At 43.0% G+C, this 19,334-nt stretch overlaps 1 protein-coding gene across 1 annotated transcript in view; it reads left to right on the forward strand.

The window, feature by feature from the left end:
• The window catches only part of ANKS1B (ankyrin repeat and sterile alpha motif domain containing 1B), a 578,800-nt gene that overhangs the window by 172,301 nt on the left and 387,165 nt on the right, over positions 1-19,334 (forward strand). The window contains exon 11 of the mRNA XM_084810203.1: positions 7,232-7,368. Within this exon, the coding sequence (XP_084666329.1) occupies positions 7,232-7,368 (137 nt within the window). The remainder of the gene's footprint in view (positions 1-7,231; positions 7,369-19,334) is intronic.

Genomic DNA, 19,334 nt, shown 5'->3' on the forward strand with positions numbered 1-19,334 from the left:
AGGCTTAATATAGCTATGCAGCTATGTATTTATAATCCTGTTCAGAGCAACAGTGATTCCATTTTGCACAGCAAAAAATATTCAAAACAATAAATTCAATCTGTTTTCTATTACCCTTTGGTTCCATCTTTGGATCTTCCATCTGCTCTTTCACAGTTCTTTCTAGTAATATTTATGCTGTCTGAGAGACCCAAAAATATGCATGTTTGTTACTCTGGATTGTGGCCATTGTAATATGACTCTTATTTTTGTCCCTTAATATGTGAACTATTCAGAATTCTGCTTTACGTCAAAACTGGCAGACTTTCTTCTTTGTTTCTATAGTATTTTTTTGTTTTTTAAACAAAAATCAGCACAGTGGTGGAGGCAGCTCTTTCCTGCTGCCTGCTCTACCAAATACCTGCAACAAAGGGGGGAGAATTTTGTTTGCTCTCCCTTTTTAAGCAAACTGACTGAATTCACACTTCCTGGACTAATATATAGATTGGAACAGAATTATGCTTTGGAACACACATTTCTCTGAATTTTGTGAGGAGGTTCTCGGCTCCAATATTGAATGCAAAACAGCATATATTAGGGAAAGTTGCATACAAAAATAAATGCAAACTTTTTAAAATTGCACACTGATATGAAAATGGGACAGAATAGACTTAGATCAGATTAGTCTGGCAGGATTTGTTCTTGATAAACCCATGTTGGCTTCGAGTAATCACTGCATTGTTTTCAAGGTGCTCACAGTTGGATTGCTTTGGATTGCTTGGATTGCTGGACTCTCTTTGGGAGAAGACTGAGCCATAGTAGGAACTGAGCACTTCTGCCTTTTCCTTGTCATCTGTTATCATTTTGCCATCCTTATTTAATAGCTGAACCACCATTTCTTTCCTCTGTCTTTTACTATGCATGTATCTGAAGAAAGCCTTTTTGTTGCTTTTATCCTCCCTCGCTAACCTCAGCTCATTCTCAGCTTTAGCCTTCCTGACGCCATCCCTGCAATTCTGTGCTGCCTGCCTGTACTCTTCCTTTGTAGCTTGGCCTTCCTTCCACTTCCTATATGTGTCCTTTTTTGTTTTCAGGTAATCTCTAAGCTTGTGAAGCCACATTGGCTTCTTCTTTTGTCTTCTGCCTTTTTTTCTTGTTGGAATTGTTTGTAATTGTGCCTTGAGAATTTCCTTTTATAAAAACTCCCACACATCTTGGACTCCTTTTCTCGTTAGGGTCGTTTGCCATGGGACCTTACTGATAATTGTTCTGAGTTTATTAAAATTGGCTTTCCTAAAATCCAGGGTACGGGTTTGGCTCCACTCGGCTTGTGCTTCCTTTAGAACCAAGAACTCCAGTACAACATGGTCACTTCCCCCCAGAGTTCCCGTTAACTGCTACTTTATCCACTAAGTCATCTCTGTTGGTTAGGATCAAGTCAAGGATAGCCAATCCTCTTGTTCCTTCCTCTACTTTCTGTAGGAGGAAATTATCCGCAACACAAGTCAGGAATCTCTTGGAGGGGCCAAGTTTTGCAGAATTTGTCTCCCAAAATATATCGGGGAAATTGAAGTCCCCCATTACTACTACATCATGCTTCCTTAAAACATTGGCTATTTGCTTTTCAAAACTTTCATCCTTGTCTTCTCCTTGATTGGGTGGCCAGTAGTAGACTCCAACCACCATGTTCCTTTTATTCTTTGCTTCATTTATTTTAACTCACATGCTCTCTATGGGGCTACCAAACTCATCCTCCTGTATTTCTCTGCAGAGATATGTATTTTTCACATATAGTGCAACCCCACCTCCCTTTCTATTCCTGCTGTTCTTTTTGAACAAGTTATATCCTTCAATTGCTGTTTTCCAGTCATGGGAGTTATCCCACCAAGTTTGAGTTACACCTATCAAGTCATAATTTCTCTCCTGTATTAAGAGTTCAAGTCTGTGCTGTTTATTTCCCATACTCTAGACATTAGTGTATAGACATTGAAGACCATGTGCTTCAATGTTTGGCTTCCTTCCTACATGTTTCTGAAGACTATTATTGGGCACTATTAGAGCTGTTCTCTCCGTTGTGGTGCATGAGTCTTCATCCATTGTTGCCCCCAACTTTACGTCTCCCTCCCCCATAGCATTCAGTTTAAAGCCCTCCTGATGAAGTTCTTCATGCTGTGGCCAAACACATTCTTCCCAGCCTTTGTGAGGTGCAACCCATCCCTAGCCAACAGCCCATCTTCCAGGAAGTATAGCCCGTGGTCCCAGAATCCAAATCTCTCTCGTCGGCACCACCTTCGTAGCCAGTCATTCACCCGGAGTATTTTTCTTTCCCTTTCTATCCTAACTTCTGGAAAGGTGGATGAGAAAACTATCTGGTCCCCAAAGTTCTTGAGTTTCCTTCCCAAAGCTTCAAAGTCTGATGTGATTTCTTCGTAGCTCTGCTTGGCGGTATCATTTGTTCCCACATGGATGTGAAGAAAGGGATACCTGTCAGTTGGGTTTATGAGTGCAGGCAACCCTTCAGTCACGTCTCTAATACATCCTCCTGGGAGACAGCATACCTGGCGAGTCCATGGGTCTTCGCGACGTACTTGGGTTTCAATCCCACACAGCAAGGAGTCTCCCAATTCTACTATTCTTCTCTTCTTGTTGTTGTTGTAGTCCTTGGTTTCATTGCCTCTGCTTGACTGACCTTCAGCCTCTTGCTTGCTCTCATGCAGGTTCCCCTGTAATTCTTCCTCTGCAGGCTGCCATCCAATCTCATCCTCAAGTACCTGGGTACGGTTCCATAGCTCCACTGCCTCCACCGGTGCAGAATGGCTTCTAGTTCTTCTGCTCCTGTCACCCTTTTCCAAGGAGTATGCTCTACTTCATTTTTCCTCACCTCAGCAGTTTCCTCTTCTGCCTCAGCTTGCTGTTGCTCTTCTAGGTTCGGTTCTTCACTTTGCTGCTATAGTTCCACCCTTCTGTCCAAGAACTCTTTGTGTTCTCTTATTCCTTGGAGGGTCAAAACTCGCGGCTCCAGTCCTTTTTACTTTTTCTTCCAGCAGCGTGATCAACTTGCACTTGTTGCAGGTGTAGGCCATGTTGTTCTCAGGCAAGAAAGGAAACATGGCACAAATGTTGCAGGTCACCACCACTGGAGAGTCTTTTCCTTCCGTAGTTTCTATTCTCTTTTTATTTCTAGCTTTCTGATTGTTCTAGAGTAGCCTGCACCTGGTCCTCTACTCACTGGAGGTTGTGTTGCCCCGGCTGTGGGCTTCGACCTCTTATTTTAAAGTGGCTGGGTGACCAGCCAGATGGGCAATTAATAAATAAATTAAATAAATAAATAAATAAATAAATAAATAAGAGGTGCCAAGATAGTGATAAATCAGATCCAGGTTTACTTACAAGGAGTACTTTATTGAGTAACTTACAGCACACAGGCATACCCAGTTGTTGGATCAGACAGCTTTTCTGAACCCAAGCCATGGGGTACAATGGGTTTTATACCATACATGTTAGCAATGAGGCAGCATGACAGCAGCAATTGCCCCCTAGCATTCATTCTCAGCATAGACTAGCAGGGCTTGGTTCTCAGCACAGCCACCTGCAGCTTTAAGACTTCGCTTGCCAAGCCCATCTTGATCACTCATTAGTATGGAATGTGCCAAGGCCGCTATTGGCCTTTTCACTCATCTCACATGTTCAGAGGCTTACTACCAAGGGAATTGCACTAATAATGAACTTAAGCAAGCATTATGGATCTCTAGGCCCCTCTAACATTACAGGTGACTTGGTTACGCTCCTGGGGCCAATACAGAGGTTAAAAACACCGGGCCGCTGGTATGAAAGTGTGTGTTACAAGAAAAAGAAATTTTTTAAAATTTAAAAATGAAATGAAAAATGAAAGAAAAACAAAAAAAACTTTAGGGGCCTCCCCCTTGACCTCCCCTGCCAAACTCCCCTGGCCTGTTTGCTTGCTCTGACTGCTTGCTCTCTGGGAGCTTGCTTTCTTCTATAGTCCCTAGACCAGCTGGAGCAGCTTCCTCTGCTCTGCTCAGCTGGGAGGTGGGAAACAGACTGAAACTTCCTGCCCACAGGAAGTTTGGTTGAGAAGAATATAAATGGAGCATTCATTTATGCATTAATGGCCTACACAAGTTGTGATTCACCAAACTGAACACAATCCATCAGCATACCAAGTACTTGTCAGAGAAGGAAGTGAGGGATCAAGTTAGGAAATAAAAGTGGAGGAACCTGCACAAAAAAGTATTCACTTTATTGAGGCTAATTCATTTTAAATCAAACAACTCTTCCTCATGGGCACTTACAACTATTATTTTTAAAGGAAACTGTTTGAGACAGTCATGCACTTTTGAAATATGTTCCTCTCCCCTTTTGTTTCCTGTCAGATGCTTGATAACCCACCCACCCCTAGATTTTTGCAGTTCTGAGCAAAAAAACAACAACAGAAGCTTTACTGAGCTCTTGGTATGCCATCATACATGGGTGGTGGGCACTTTGACTTTCTGGGACACAAGTTATGTAGGGTTGGTTTGTGATAATGCCACTCCCTCCAAATTGGTTACTGCCAACTCTTACTATTAGCTAGTCTGGTAGTTTAGTTAAATTTCTAAAAAGATGTCCTTCGTATTTTGCACGACTTCCACAACAAATAGCTATAGTGACTGTAATTTGCCATATTAACAGGTGGCAACTGTCTATCAGCTATACTGATAATTTTTCAAAATGTGGGTCCACAAAAGAAAAAACTCTGTTAGGAAATATTATTTTTATTGCATGACATTGTCTGGTTTTGCATGACAGTTTTGCTTAGAAAGATACCTGCATACCCATCGGCAGTCACATTTTTTTAATACATGCCCTCAATAAAATGTAAACATCTATAATTATATAGTATTTTTTCACTGATTTCTTCAAACCAATTTTTTTACATCTGAAAATATGCAGTAAAACCAAAGTTTTGTAATGTACTGTTCTTTGAAATGCAAACGCCTTACGACTTACTTACAAAATCATCTGTGATCTAGAATTAGCCTTGAAGTTAATTCCCGTGAGGTCTCGCAGTTGTATCCTACTTATCCAATGTTAATCCTACTTAAAGTAGATCCATTGAAGTGAATGTGACTTAAGTTAAACTAACATTGACTTCAACCCATTGGATACAACCTCACAGCCTTTTCACTGCTTATTATTTCCCTTCAATTAAAAAAAAACCTCTTAGAGGTATGATTTTTAATGAACTGTTAACACTTTAACTTCTGCATCAGCAGAAAATAGTTATTGTGTTATTAAATCAGTTTTCTCAACCTGTTGGGGTCATTTATCTTCCTCAGTCCTTTGATATCCAAATGTTTGCTTTCCCTGCGTTCATTTTACATGGAGGTGGGGTCTAACTGATCTCAAGTGCCCTTTTAGTGAAATCCTCAAATTTAGTATAACAGGGTTTATAGGTTGGCAATACAAAATCATCTAAAGTGCTGTTAGTGTTCCAACTAGGAATACCATATTCAGAACACAGTGATGTCTAATCATAGATCACATAAATCCTTGCATTTCCGTGCTCTGTTGTTTGGAAAAATAAACTGTCCTGCATCCATAATTCTTAGAAGAAACAGATGTTTGTCAACGTATTTTCAGTTGTTTGAGTATTACCAAACTTTTGGTGTCCTGTCTTTCAAGATTTTTTAGGCCTAGGCATTGAATAAGTGTTCCTTTTAAGTTTTGCAGTGCCATTCCTGGATGCACAGAGAGCAATGTGGATGAAAGAAAACAAATGAGAGAAGTGCTAACTTTCTTACTCAGTTCTTGAGTATCACTACCCTACACCATCTGTGTTTAGATATTGAGCTCTTCCTGTACAAATGTTTAATGTGTTATGTATTCTGAATATTTTGCAAGAAAAATTGTCAGTGCATGCAAGTATTGCAATTTGCCACATTTACTGAATTGGGATAAGTATAGGGACTGAAGCAACTAACAATAACCCTGATTCAGAATATACTGAACAGCCACACATTCAGTCCACATACTGTGGACAAGGATTTCTCCCACCAGAGAAATAGTGCTGTCAGTTGTGACAGTTGTTGTTGTGTCATGTCCGACTCTTTGTGACCCCATGGACCATAGCATGCCAGGCCTTCCTGTCCTCCGCTCTCTCCCGGAGCGTGCTCAAGTTCATATTCATCGCATCGGTGATGCTATCTACCCATCTCCTCCTCTGCCGTCCCCTTCTCCTTTTGCCTTCAATCTTTCCCAGCATCAGGGTCTTTTCCAGTGAATTTTTTATCTTTGCATTAGGTGGCCAAAATATTTGAGCTTCGGCTTCAGTATCTGTCCTTCCAATGAGCAGTCAGGGTTGATTTCCTTTAGGATGGACTGATTTGACCTCCTTGCAGTCCAGGGGACTCGTAAGAGTCTTCTCCAGCACCACAGTTTGAAAGCATCAGTTCTTCAGCGCTCTGCCTTCCTTATAGTCCAGCTCTCACAGCCATATGTTACTATTGGGAAAACCATAGCTTTGATTATACGAAACTTTGTCGGCAAGGTGATGTCTCTGCTTCTTACTATGCTGTCTAGGTTTGCCATAGCTTTCCTCCCAAGGAGCAAGCATCTTTTAATTTCATGGCTACAGTCACCATCTGTGGTGATCTTGAAGCCCAAGAAAATAAAATCTGTCACTGCTTCCATTTCTTCCCATTCTATATCATATGCCAGGAAGTGATGGGGCCAGATGCCATGATCTTAGTTTTTTTAATGTTGAGTTTCAAACCAGCTTTTGCACTCTCCACTTTCACCCTCAACAAGAACTTGAAAGGGACATCTGAAATCAGTCTCCCCATCCGCAGAGAGAGGCTGTCATGACTGCCAGTGCCAGCCATCTGTTCACAGATATGCACACAATTGGAGCATCATCCATATATTCCCAAGTGGTGAATGTCGGGTTATCCTCTCCCACTGCATCCCTTTGAATACATGAATCATGCCTTGAGGAACATTCCCCACACATAAACCTGTTTCTGCATCTGTATATCCCTGCTCGATTGGGATGCTTGGCAATAGCTTTGATCAATGCTGCACTCCTTTTTCAAAACAAGTGAATATCTCAAACTGAAAGCAAATAATAATTATAGGTGATAATAACTACAGCATATTTAGAGGCAATCTTTGTCTTCATAGCCAATTTCTGCTTTCTAAATGTATATTCTGTACAATGTTGTAATCACTGCAATGCTATTTTTATTCACAGATAATGCACCTCAAGTAGCAATTATTGCACCAGGTACAGGTAACCATAGAAACAGTTCAACAGGCCCAACACCTGACTGCTCTCCTCCATCACCAGATACTGCACTGAAAAATATAGTGAAAGTTATACGACCTCAGGTGGGTGTTGGAAACAGAAATTCTCTTATGTGAGTTGTAATTATACGAAAAGTTGTAATTTCCTTATGTTATTATGATAAGAAAAAATGAATTATATGAAGAATTTAAAGATCTTGAAATAAAATCCCTAAATATCCTTTGCAAGTAGAAGTTAATTTTGTTTGTATTCAAAGAGAATGAATACCTACTATTAATGGACTATTACATTGTTTTTAAAAACCCAGTTCATGCTACAGAAATTATGTGAGCAAATTTTTATAAGCTCAATTTTAATTAGACCTGAGCAGAAATAGTTTACTCAGTATTTTGCTTTTATGACTGTCAAAAAGCACCTGTTTGAGGCAATGTTGACTTTCATTGCAAACAGATGTTACATTGTTTTGTTGGTGTCCAGCAACCTGTTGTTTCCCAGCTGCTTTTTTTTCTCAGTGCTGTTTTTCTTCTTCGTTGCCTTCCCTGACCTCAGCCACATTTACCTTCAGTGACATTTTTTAGATTTGCTATGGCAACTCCTATACATTTTTGTCGATGGGGTTACAGTAGTATATCTGTCATAGACCTTGTTCAGACGTAATGGCAAGCCACTCTGGGTGAATTTCCCCACAGGGCTTGCTGTTTTGCATTTTAAAAATTCAAGCTGTAATGGGGGCATGCCGCAGATTGTTGTTACATGTGAACCCGAGGAGAGTGGGTTGTTGGGGTGGTTAACAAGTGATCCAGAACCCATGGCCTGTTTTAGGGTTGTGGGTGTCTTGCTAACTATCCCAACAACCCACCTTAACTGTGTTCGCACATAACAAGAAGTTGCAGTGTGCTCCTGACCCTTGTTTGGCTTGAATTTTCAGAATGGTGGCTGACACTGCAACAAGAAGCCCTGTTGGGAAATTCACCCATGGTGGCTTCTCGTTGCATGCATATTAGTCCATAAAGATAGCATCGATGTGGTAAACAGAATTACACTCAATCAGATTGCACAGCAATGAGGGCAAATAAGTCTGAATACAGTAAGGGTAAAGTAGACCAATGCAAATGGCACCAAGAGGAAGTTTGGCTTCTTCTTCATGGTCTCTGTGCATCACACATATGGGCTCTGCACCTGCACAGAGCCTCAATTCGGGAACCTTTAATAGCTGAGAAAATTCTGGTGGGAACCCCTCCCCGCCATCCCAGTGCAAATGTCCCTGTTGGGTTCCCACCAATTCCCTCAGTTCGTCTTCGACCGTCATTATGCGAGCCTCATTGGAGACATGGTCTGTAAAGACCGTGTTTAGTTAGCTGAGGTTTTTCCATCCTATTTTTATTCATCCTTAGTCCTTCTCCATTATCGTTTTTTCTATCTTTACCGTTATTTGTTTATTTTGGTATTTAGTTAGTGATCGCTTTTGCAATCGCAAGGTGGTCTTGGAGGTGTATGCTCTCAAAGGCTCCATTTCGCAAATGCATCAGGTGCAGGGGTAAACTCCCTCCTACAGACAGCCATTCCCTCTGCTTGCTGTGTCTAGGGGAAGAACATGCTGTAGAAACCTGCCCACACTGACAATCTTTCACCAAGCAAGCCAGGCATAACCATGCCAATAGGCTCCGAGCGGAGCTGTGGAAAGGGCATTAGAGGCAGTGGACAAACCTAAGGTGAAAATCTCCCAGACTCAGAAACCGGCCTTTCTACTGGATCTCCAGCTGAGTCTCAAGGCACTGCACAGCCAGCTGCTGCGATGTCCCCGGCTCGAGCTACCCAAGCAGCCCGTACTGACCTATCAACTCTGGGACACTCATTGGCAGTTACGGTCGTTAAGAAATTGGCAAAGAAGGCTAAAATCCCTAAATCTTTGTTGGATGCCCAAAGAAAGAAGCAGGATTCAAAGGAACCTAAAGATCACTCAAAGAAATTTTTGCCACCTGTACCTGTTCCACTGCCGCTCTTAGATTCGCCTATATCAATCGGCCCAATACCATCAGTACTGACTGTGGAGCCCATACCATTGCCGTCAACCTTGAAGTGTGAAATCAGAGATTCTACCCTTCCTCGGCACTGTCCAGGATCAGATGAAGTTAATCATCCATCTTTGAGTTCCAAGATCTGAGAACTCTCGATACCGAGAGAGATTGCCTCAGATTCATACAGGAGAGAGTGGAGAGAAGCACACTGATACTCTTTGTTTCAGTGAGAGCATTCTCATTCCCCAGTGTCTGATTGGGACAGATGCTCAGAGTTGTCTCTTCCCCATGGCATACTTATTGGGAAGACTGGAGATCGAGACAGGAAAGAGGTTGTTATTACAGCTGCATGTGATACCTCGCATATCACATCTGCATCACTATCACCTCAGGACCGGCCAATACCATCTGCATCCCAGTCTCAGTCTCCGACTCAAGACAATTTTGTGCCACTGCTGTGTCATCACAGTCTCAACCTTTGGTCCCATAGTGATCGCCCTCACCGCAGTCTACAGTAAGGATTATCAGTCGGATTCCACATCTTTTTAGTGGCACTGTCTATATCATCCCTAGATGTGACTGGGGACCCAGGATGAAGCTTCACCTGCTGAGGATATGGGGCTCTTCTCTGACCAAGTCTTGAGAATGGCCCAGTCATTGGACTTGGAGACCAGCAGCTCATACAGAAAATTGAGGATCAAACAGTTTGATGCTGTTTACACAGACATCTCAACACCAATTTCTATAGCATTTCTCCCTACATTGCTGCAGACTGTACAGCAGTCATGGAAGATGCCGTCATCGATGGCGCCAACTTCAAAACACCTAGAGAGCATGTACAAAGTACAGGAAAAAGACATGGGCTTCCTATTCTCACATCCAAACTCTGTTATTGTTGAATCCTTACAAGGATGGTCTCAGAAAATTCATTCATCACCAGTTGACAAAGAGGACAGGAATCTAGACTTGATAGGCAGATGGATTTATTCCTCCTCTGCATTAGGTTTGAGAGTGTGTATTGCCCCGGCCATGGGCTGCTAAGGTTTGGAGGTGCCAAGATAATGATAAGCCGGATCTAGGTTTGCTTACAAGGAGACTTTATTGAGTACTTACAGCACACAGGAGTACCCAATGGTTGGATCAGACAGCTTCTCTGAACCCAGAGCCAAGGGGTGCAATGGGTCTTATACCATACATGTTAGCAGTGAGGCAACATGACAGCAGCAAGCGTTAATTAGTGTTCATCTGCAACTTTCCCAGCATAGGCTAACAGCCCCACGTCAGAGGGGAAACAATCAGAACTTTCCCAGCACAGACACTTGTAAACATAGCATCACTTCTTAGGCGCTTCCCAGACCCTGATAAGATTCAGAACTTGTTAGCATGGAATGTGCTGAGGTGACAATATCGACCTTTGACTCATCTCACAAGCTCAGAGCAAGGAAATTGCACTTAATAACGAACCAAAGCAAAGCATTCTGGATCTCTAGGCCCCTCTAAAGCTACAGGTGACTTGGTTACAGGCCTGGGGCCATTACAGGGTGGTAAACTACCAAACTGCCATGGCGAGGTACCAACTGTTCTTATGGGAGAAAATAGGCTTGCTATATGACTACCTCCCTGATGATCAGAGGAAACTGGCATGGGTTTTCCAGTCAGAGGCAATGAGTCTTTCACGTCAGCAAATAAATACTACCAGGCATCAAGCCGATTGTGATTCCAAGGTTATGGTAGGAGCGATAGGGTTTAGAAGATACACATGGCTATGATCCACGGGACTGTCACAGGAGAAGAGGTCTAATATAGAAGACCTCCTATTTGATGGTGATGGACTTTTCAACGTGGGGATGGATGACGCCATGGAGGCTGCACAAACGGTGAGAACCACCATAAGGAAGATGGGGCTCGGGCAGCAGCAGCAACAGCTCCCTCCATACTGTCCTTGCTGCTGGCCATGCCAACCCTTCTACCAGAATTGTCAACCAACTTATCATCCAACGTGACAACAGCCCTCCTCTGGGTCAAAGAGGCAGTATTCATCTTTTCGATCTTGAGTTCCCAGAGATTATAGGGACAATGCAAACAAGAGGCATCTTTGACTCCCCCATTCTATTTCAACCTTCTGCCTGTCCCCCTCTTTTTGGAACTTGCCTGTCCTGTTTCTTTCCGATAGGGACCACTATAACCTCAGACAGATGGGCCTTCCCATTCAGCTAGAAGGGGTAAAGAATAGAATTTGATACCATCCCTCCTTTTTTAGGCATCCAAACCACCTTTCCATCAATTGCAGTGCTGAAGAGACAACTTCGCTCCTCCAGAAAGGAGTGATCCACTGGGTCACCCTACCATATCTTTGGGAAAGTTTCTATTCCCATTATTTCACAGTGCCAAAGAAGGATGGGGGACTTTTCCTGATTCTGGACCTGTGGGACATAAATTCATTCATCACACTGAGAAGATTCCACGTGACAACTTTGTCAGCTATTCTGCCACTACTAAGGAAAAGATCCCAGTTTACGTAGTGGACCTGAAAGATGCTTATTTCCACATTGCACTCGAAGGGACTTACCAGAAATACCTTCAGTTTGCAGTCAGCCCCGACACATATCAGTTTCAGGTGCTGCCATTTGGCCTCTCCACAGCACCCCACATATTTACAAAATGTATGGCCATGGTATGTGCGAGCCTCACTCCTTTCCTTGGGATCGAGGTCAAGTACAACATCCCAGTTTCCACACACTGAGTCTAAGAGCATGGAGACTACTTTAACGCAAATCACTCCCCAGTTTTTGCCAACTGTTAACAGCTGTATTGGAGGCAGCCAAAAAAAAAACGGCTACGGGAAAGTCATATGCACATAAATTAATAGATTTTACTGCATTTGCGAAAATGCAGGGAGTGGACCCCTCATTGTGTTTGCTTTCCCTGGTCCTTAAATTCCTTTGTTCGCTTTTTGACAAAGGTGTGAAGTTGTTTTCCATCAAGGTTTATCTTGCAGCGATTTCTGACAAAACATCTTCTCTGTGAGGGATTTTCAGTTTACTCACACCCATTCTTAATGGGATAAGGAATCTTGCTCCTCCTGTGTGCTCTCCTGTACCCTGCTGGAGTCTTTCAGTGGTCCTCAAAGTTCTAACATCGAAACCATTCAAGCCTATGGCATTGACATATCTTCAGCTACTGTCTTGGAAAGTTGCATTTCTGGTGATTATCATGTCAGCTTGTTAGTCCAGTGAGCATTGTGCCCTGAGGACTGACCCTCCGTACTATTTTCCATCGAGACAAAGTAGTCCTGTGTCCTGATACTGCTTTCTTGCCAAAAGTAGTCTCTTCACTGCAGCCAAGGTATAGTGTTACTGGCATTTTTTCCTTCTCCTACTTTTACGCTGGAGTCAACAGTGCATACTCTGGACGTCTGCCATGCCCTAGCTTTTTATAAAGCAAGAACAGAACCATTTTGGCAGTTGCTAAGACTCTTCGTCTGTTATGGGGATGCACGGAAAGGACAGCTTCTCTCCTCACAAAATTTGAACTCCTCACTATACAACTGGCATATATCTTGTCAGGACTGCATCTTTCGGGTTCAGTACATTCCCAGTCCGCTCATGGAGTTACCTCCTTGGTTGCCTTTGAAAGAGGTTTACCACTGCCTGACCTTTGTCGAGCAGCAACGTGGTCGCAACCATCAACTTTTATATGGCACTACCAATTGGATGTTCAGGCCCAAGCAGACTGTGCCTTTGGGCAAGTGGTACTTTCATTGTTTCTGAGCTGAGACACTGACCCACTGACCCACAAGCTTGTTACTTGCCTGTATGTGTGATGCACAGAGACCACGAAGAAGAAAGACAGGTTGCTTACCTGTAACTGGTTCTTTGAGTGGTCATCCGTGCGTTCACACAACCCATCCACCATCCCCACTTCAGTGTCAGGCTTGACGTTAGGGTTGATACTGAAGATTCCTTTAGTCCTGAGACTACATTGTTGGTCTCAGGGAACTGAGGGAATAGGTGGAATCCAATGGGGACATGCTGGGATGGTGGCGAGGGGTTCCCACCAGAAATTCCTCAGCTATAGAAGGTTCCCAAATTGAGGCTCCATGCAGGTGCAGAGCCATATGTGTGAATGCACAGATGACCGCTCAATGAAGCACTGTTATAGGTAAGCAACTTGTCCTTTGCCCAGTTCCTATCTTCTTATTAGATGCAAACCAGGAACATTAGTCAAACTGGGAATTGTTTAGATGGCTTGTTTAACTAACTAGGAATTATTTTACACTATGATTCCTGGTTTGCATGTGATAAGTCAGGAATTGGTCACAGTGAAACTGAATGCTGGCTTATACCTCATCCTGGCTGTGTGGGAGAAGGAGGTCAGAGGGGAGTGCTTGAGCCTGGCACTTTGTGCGGGCCCTTTTCTTCTCATGCACATATGTGCAAACATAGCCTTAGTCTCTGTTTCACCTTTATTTTCAATTTCATATTTTTCTTTGCTGCTCATAGAATTTCCTTTATTTCCTTTTCCAGTAGTTACAGGAGTTTTTACGTCGTGCTGTCCATTCCAGCCCCTTTATAATTGCATAACTCTCCTGTTGTCTCACTTCTACAGGATCCCTAATTTTCTCTCTTGCCATCCCCCGCTATATTAGCCATTTGTCTCTTTCTGTCATCATTATTTTTTTCTAGCTGGTGACTGGCAGGCAAGAAAACAGAAAGGCATTGGAATTATTGTTAGAACAATCCGTTGTGTGATAATTAATTGGAAACAGCTTTTAAGTGCTATTTTCATCATGGAATTGTCAACAGATGGACCCAGAACATTGAATAGCTGTGCTGTTGGGTTAGTTCCTTACTAATGCAATGTCTGGACTTAATTGAAGTCAGTGGCTTGGTTCCCACTGAATTCAGTAGGACTGCATTCTTTGAGTGCAGTCTATTCAATATTTTTGAATGAATGAATGAATGAATGAATGAGAGACCATGCTTATCAACCTTCCCAAAGACACAGCATTTGTGAAGGTAAAAGATTCTACATATTTTGGAGCTTTCATATCCAAGTCAGTGTGCTGCTAAACCCTTACGTGGTCTTGGGTTTAGTTAGGGACTGCCTCCCCGCTATGTGCCTTCCCATGTCCTCAGATCAGCAGGAATGGCATTGCTCTGTGTCCTATACTCAAAGGAAAATACAACAGTATGTGGGAACATGCCTTCTCCATGAAAGGACCCACTCTGTGGACCACTGTGCCAACGGAGACAGAAATTTGTAATGATAAAAGTCATAATATTAACAATACTAAAACAATTGTACATGACTTTGGGAGCCACTTCAGTGCCTGAGAATGCAGTAAATAAATTTTAAATAAATATTTTGGAGGTCTTACTCAAATTCAGAATGGTCTTGATAAAGCAAATAGACTGATATTTTGCAATAAGAAATGTGTAAACATTACAAAAAGGAAACAAATCTTGTGTGGGATAAACTGAAAGATCTCTTGCTAGACAGTAACACTGCTAGAAAGAGCTAGAAATTATAGGGGAATTCAAAGCTGCAAATGTCTATATTGGTATGAGTTTGGTATCTGATTGCTGTGCATGTCATAGAATCATAGAATAGTAGGGTTGGAAGGGGCCTACAAGACCATCGAGTCCAACCCCCTGCTCAATGCAGGAATCCAAGTCAGAGCATCCCTGACAGATGGCTGTCCAGCCTCATCTTGAATGCCTCCAGTGTGGGAGAGCCCACTACCTCCCTAGGTAATTGGTTCCATGGTCGTATTGCTCTAACAGTCAGGAAGTTTTTCCTGATGTTCAGCCAGAATCTGGCTTCCTGTAACTTGAGCCCATTATACTATGTCCTGTATTCTAGGATGATCGAGAAGAGATCCCGGCCTTCCTCTCTGTGACATCCTTTCAAGTACTTGAAGAGCTCTATCATATCTCCCCTCAGTCTTCTCTTCTCAAGCCTAAACATGCCCAGTTCTTTCAGTCTCTCTTCATAGGGCTTTGTCTCCAGTCCCCTGATCATCTTTGTTGCCCTCCTCTGAACCCTCTCCAGTTTGTCTGCATCCTTCTTAAATTGTGGTGCCCAGAACTGGACACAGTACTCCAGATGAGGCCTAACCAGTGCTGAGTAGAGGGGAACTAGTAATTCCCGGGATTTGGAAGCTATGCTTCTATCAATGCAGCCCAAAACAGCATTTGCCTTTTTTGCAGCCACATCACATTGTTGGCTCATATTCAGCTTGTGATCGACAACAATTGCAAGATCCTTCTCGCTTGTAGTGTTGTTCCCCCACATGAAACTGTGCATTTGGTTTCTTTTTCCTAGGGGCAGAACTTGGCATTCATCCCTATCAAATGTAATTCTGTTGTTTTCTGCCCAGCGCTCCAGTCTATCAAGATCACTTTGAATTTTGTTTCTATCTTCCAAAGTATTAGCTGTCCCGTCCAATTTGGTGTCATCTGCAAATCTGATCAGCATTCCCTGCACCTCCTCCTCCAAATCATTAATAAAAATGTTGAAGAGCACTGGGCCCAGGACTGAGACCTGCGGTACCCCACTCGTTACCTCTCCCCAGTTTGAGAAGATCCCATTGATAAGCACTCTTTGAGTCCGATTCTGTCGCCAACTGTGGATCCCCCTGATCGATGTTTCATCTAGCCCACTTTGAGATAGTTTGCTCATCAGGATATCATGAGGCACTTTGTTGAAAGCTTTGCTGAAGTCGAGGTATATTATGTCCACAGCATTCCCAGAGTCTACAAGGGAGGTTACCTGATCAAAAAACGAGATCAGATTCGTCTGGCAGGATTTGTTCTTGACAAACCCATGTTGGCTTCGAGTAATCACTGCATTGTTTTCAAGGTGCTTACAGATGGATTGCTTTATAATCTGTTCCAGAATTTTCCCAAAGATTGATGCCAGACTGACTAGTCTGTAGTTTCCAGGTTCCTCCTTTTTTCCCTTTTTGAAGATAGGGACAACATTAGCCCTTCTTCAGTCATCTGGCACTTAACCCGTCCCCCATAATTGCTCAAAGATAATAGACAGTGGTTCTGAGAGTTCTTCTGCCAGTTCCTTTATTTCTCTAGGGAGCAGTTCATCCTGGAGATTTGAACTCATTCAAAGTAATTAGGTGTTCCTTGACCATATGCCTATCGATCTCAAGCTGCAATCCTGCCCCTTCTGCCTGTACTTCACCTTTGCCAGGGGGCTCAGTCTCCTCTTTTGGGAGAAGATTGAGCCAAAGTAGGAATTAAGTACATCTGCCTTTTCCTTGTCATCTGTTATCATTTTGCCATCCTTATGTAGTAGTTGAACCACCATTTCTTTCCTCTGCCTTTTACTATGCACGTAGCTGAAGAAAGCCTTTTTGTTGCTTTTAGCATCCCTTGCTAACCTCAGCTCATTCTCAGCTTTAACCTTCCTGATGCCATCCCTGCAATTCTGTGCTACCTGCCTGTACTCTTCCTTTGTTGCTTGGCCTTCTTTCCACTTCCTATATGTGTACTTTTCTTGTTTTCAGGTCATCTCTAAGTTTGTTGTGAAGCCACATTGGCTTCGTCTTTTGTCTTCTGCCTTTTTTTCTTGTTGGAATTGTTTGTAATTGTGCCTTGAGAATTTCCTTTTTTAAAAACTCCCACACATCTTGGACTCCTTTTCTCATTAAGATTCATTTGCCATGGAACCTTATTTATCACTGTTCTGAGTTTATTAAAATCAGCTTTCCTAAAATGCAGGGTACGGGTTTGGCTCCACTCGGCTTGTGCTTCCTTTAGAACCAAGAACTCAAGTATAACATGGTCGCTTTCCCACAGAGTTCCTGTTAACTGCTACGTTACCCACTAAGTCATCTCTGTTGGTTAGGATCAAGTCCAGGATAGCCGATCCTCTAGTTCCTACCTCTACTTTCTGTAGGAGGAAGTTATCTGCCACACAAGTCAGGAATTTCTTGGAGGGGCCATGTTCTGCAGAATTTGTCTCCCAAAATATATTGGGGAAATTGAAGTCTCCCATTACTACTACATCATACTTCCTTAAAACATTGGCTATTTGCTTTTCAAAACTTTCATCCTCGTCTTCTCCTGGATTGGGTAGCCGGTAGTAGACTCCGACAACCATGTTCCTTTTATTCTTTGCTGTTTTTGTTTTAACCCAGATGCTCTCTATGAGGCTACCAAACTCATCCTCCTGTATTTCTCTGCAGAGATACGTATTTTTCACATATAGTGCAACCCCACCTCCGTTTCTGTTCCTGCTGTTCTTTTTGAACAAGTTATATCCTTCAATTGCTGTTTTCCAGTCATGAGAGTCATCCCATCAAGTCTCAGTTACACCTATCAAGTCATAATTTCCCTCTTGTATTAAGAGTTCAAGTTCGTTCTGTTTGTTTCCCATACTCTGGGTATTAGTATATAGACATTGAAGACCATGTGCTTTCTTCCTGCATGTTTGTGAAGACTATGATTGGGCGCTATTAGAGCTGTTCTCTCTGTTGCGGTGCATGAACCTTCGTCCATTGTTACCCTCAACTTTACATCTCCCTTCCCCGTAGCATTCAGTTTAAAGCCCTCCTGATTAAGTTCTTCATGCTGTGGCCAAACACATTCTTCCCAGCCTTTGTGAGGTGCAACCTGTCCCTTGCCAACAGCCCATCTTCCAGGAATTACAGCCCGTGGTTCCAGAATCCAAATCTCTCTTGTCGGCACCACCTTCGTAGCCAGTCATTCACCCGGAGTATTTTTCTTTCCCTTTCTATCCCTCTTCTAACTAATGGAAGGATGGATGAGAAAACTATCTGGTCCCCAAAGTTCTTGAGTTTCCTTCCCAAAGCTTCAAAGTCTGACGTCATGTCTTTGTAGCTCTGCTTGGCGGTATCATTTGTTCCCGCATGGATGAGAAGAAAGGGATACCTGTCAGTGGGCTTTATGAGTGCAGGCAACCCTTCAGTCACGTCCCTAATCCATCCTCCTGGGAGACAGCATACCTGGTGAGTCCATGGGTCTTTGCGACATACTTGGGTTTCGATTCCATTCAGCAAGGAGTCTCCCACTACTAGTACTCTTCTCTTCTTGTAGCTGTAGGCCTTGGTTTCATCGCCTCTGCTTGGCTGACCTTCAGCCTCTTGCTCACTCTCATGCAGGTTCCCCTGTAATTCTTCCTCTGCAGGCTGTCTTCCATTCTCATCCTCAAGTACCTGGAAACGGTTCCATAGCTCCACTGCCTCCACTGGTGCCAATTCTCTTCTAGTTCTTCTGCTCCTAACTGTCACCCTTTTCCAAGGAGTATGCTCTACTTCATTTTTCCTCACCTCAGCAGTTTCCTCTTCTGCCTCAGCTTGCTGTTGCTCTTCTAGCTTCTGTTCTTCACTTTGCTGCTGTAGTTCCACCATTCTGTCCAAGAACTCTTCGTGTTCTCTTATTCCCTGGAGGGTCAACACTCGCGGCTCCAGTCCTTTTTACTTTTTCTTCCAGCAGCGTGATCAACTTGCACTTGTTGCAGGTGTAGGCCATGTTGTTCTCAGGCAAGAAAATGAACATGGCACACACCTTGCAGATCACTACCATTGGAGAGTCTTGTCCTTCCATAGACTCTTTTCTTTTTTTGTGTCCAGCTTCCTGAGTGTTCTAGAGTAGCCTGTGCTTGGTCCTCCACTCACTGCAGGTTAAAAACAGAGTCTCACAGGGGTTTAGATAAAAGTATATTTAATTGACTGCCCCAATATTACAGCTGAGAATTAAACACAATGGGGAATCCCTTTTGTCTGTTCCTGACTTCTTCCTCTGTTGACACTGTGTCTGTAGTGTGCACAGACTGAATATCTGATATATTCTGTACATGTCCCTCGCTCTCTTTCTGCTAAATAATAAATAGCAGACTGTTGTCCACAAGCCGTAGGCAAAGGGTCTAGAGATGCATTCTAAACTACAAATGAAAGCAGGAGAGGCTAGCTGACATGCACCAATGACCCCTCGACCCAAATTATACACTTCAGTGGATATTACTCATTTTGGATCTTGAACGTGTAAAAT

Source organism: Heloderma suspectum, chromosome 7 (assembly GCF_057233095.1).
Source record: "Heloderma suspectum isolate Gila_16-S chromosome 7, 16-S_ref, whole genome shotgun sequence".
Taxonomy (NCBI): domain Eukaryota; kingdom Metazoa; phylum Chordata; class Lepidosauria; order Squamata; family Helodermatidae; genus Heloderma; species Heloderma suspectum.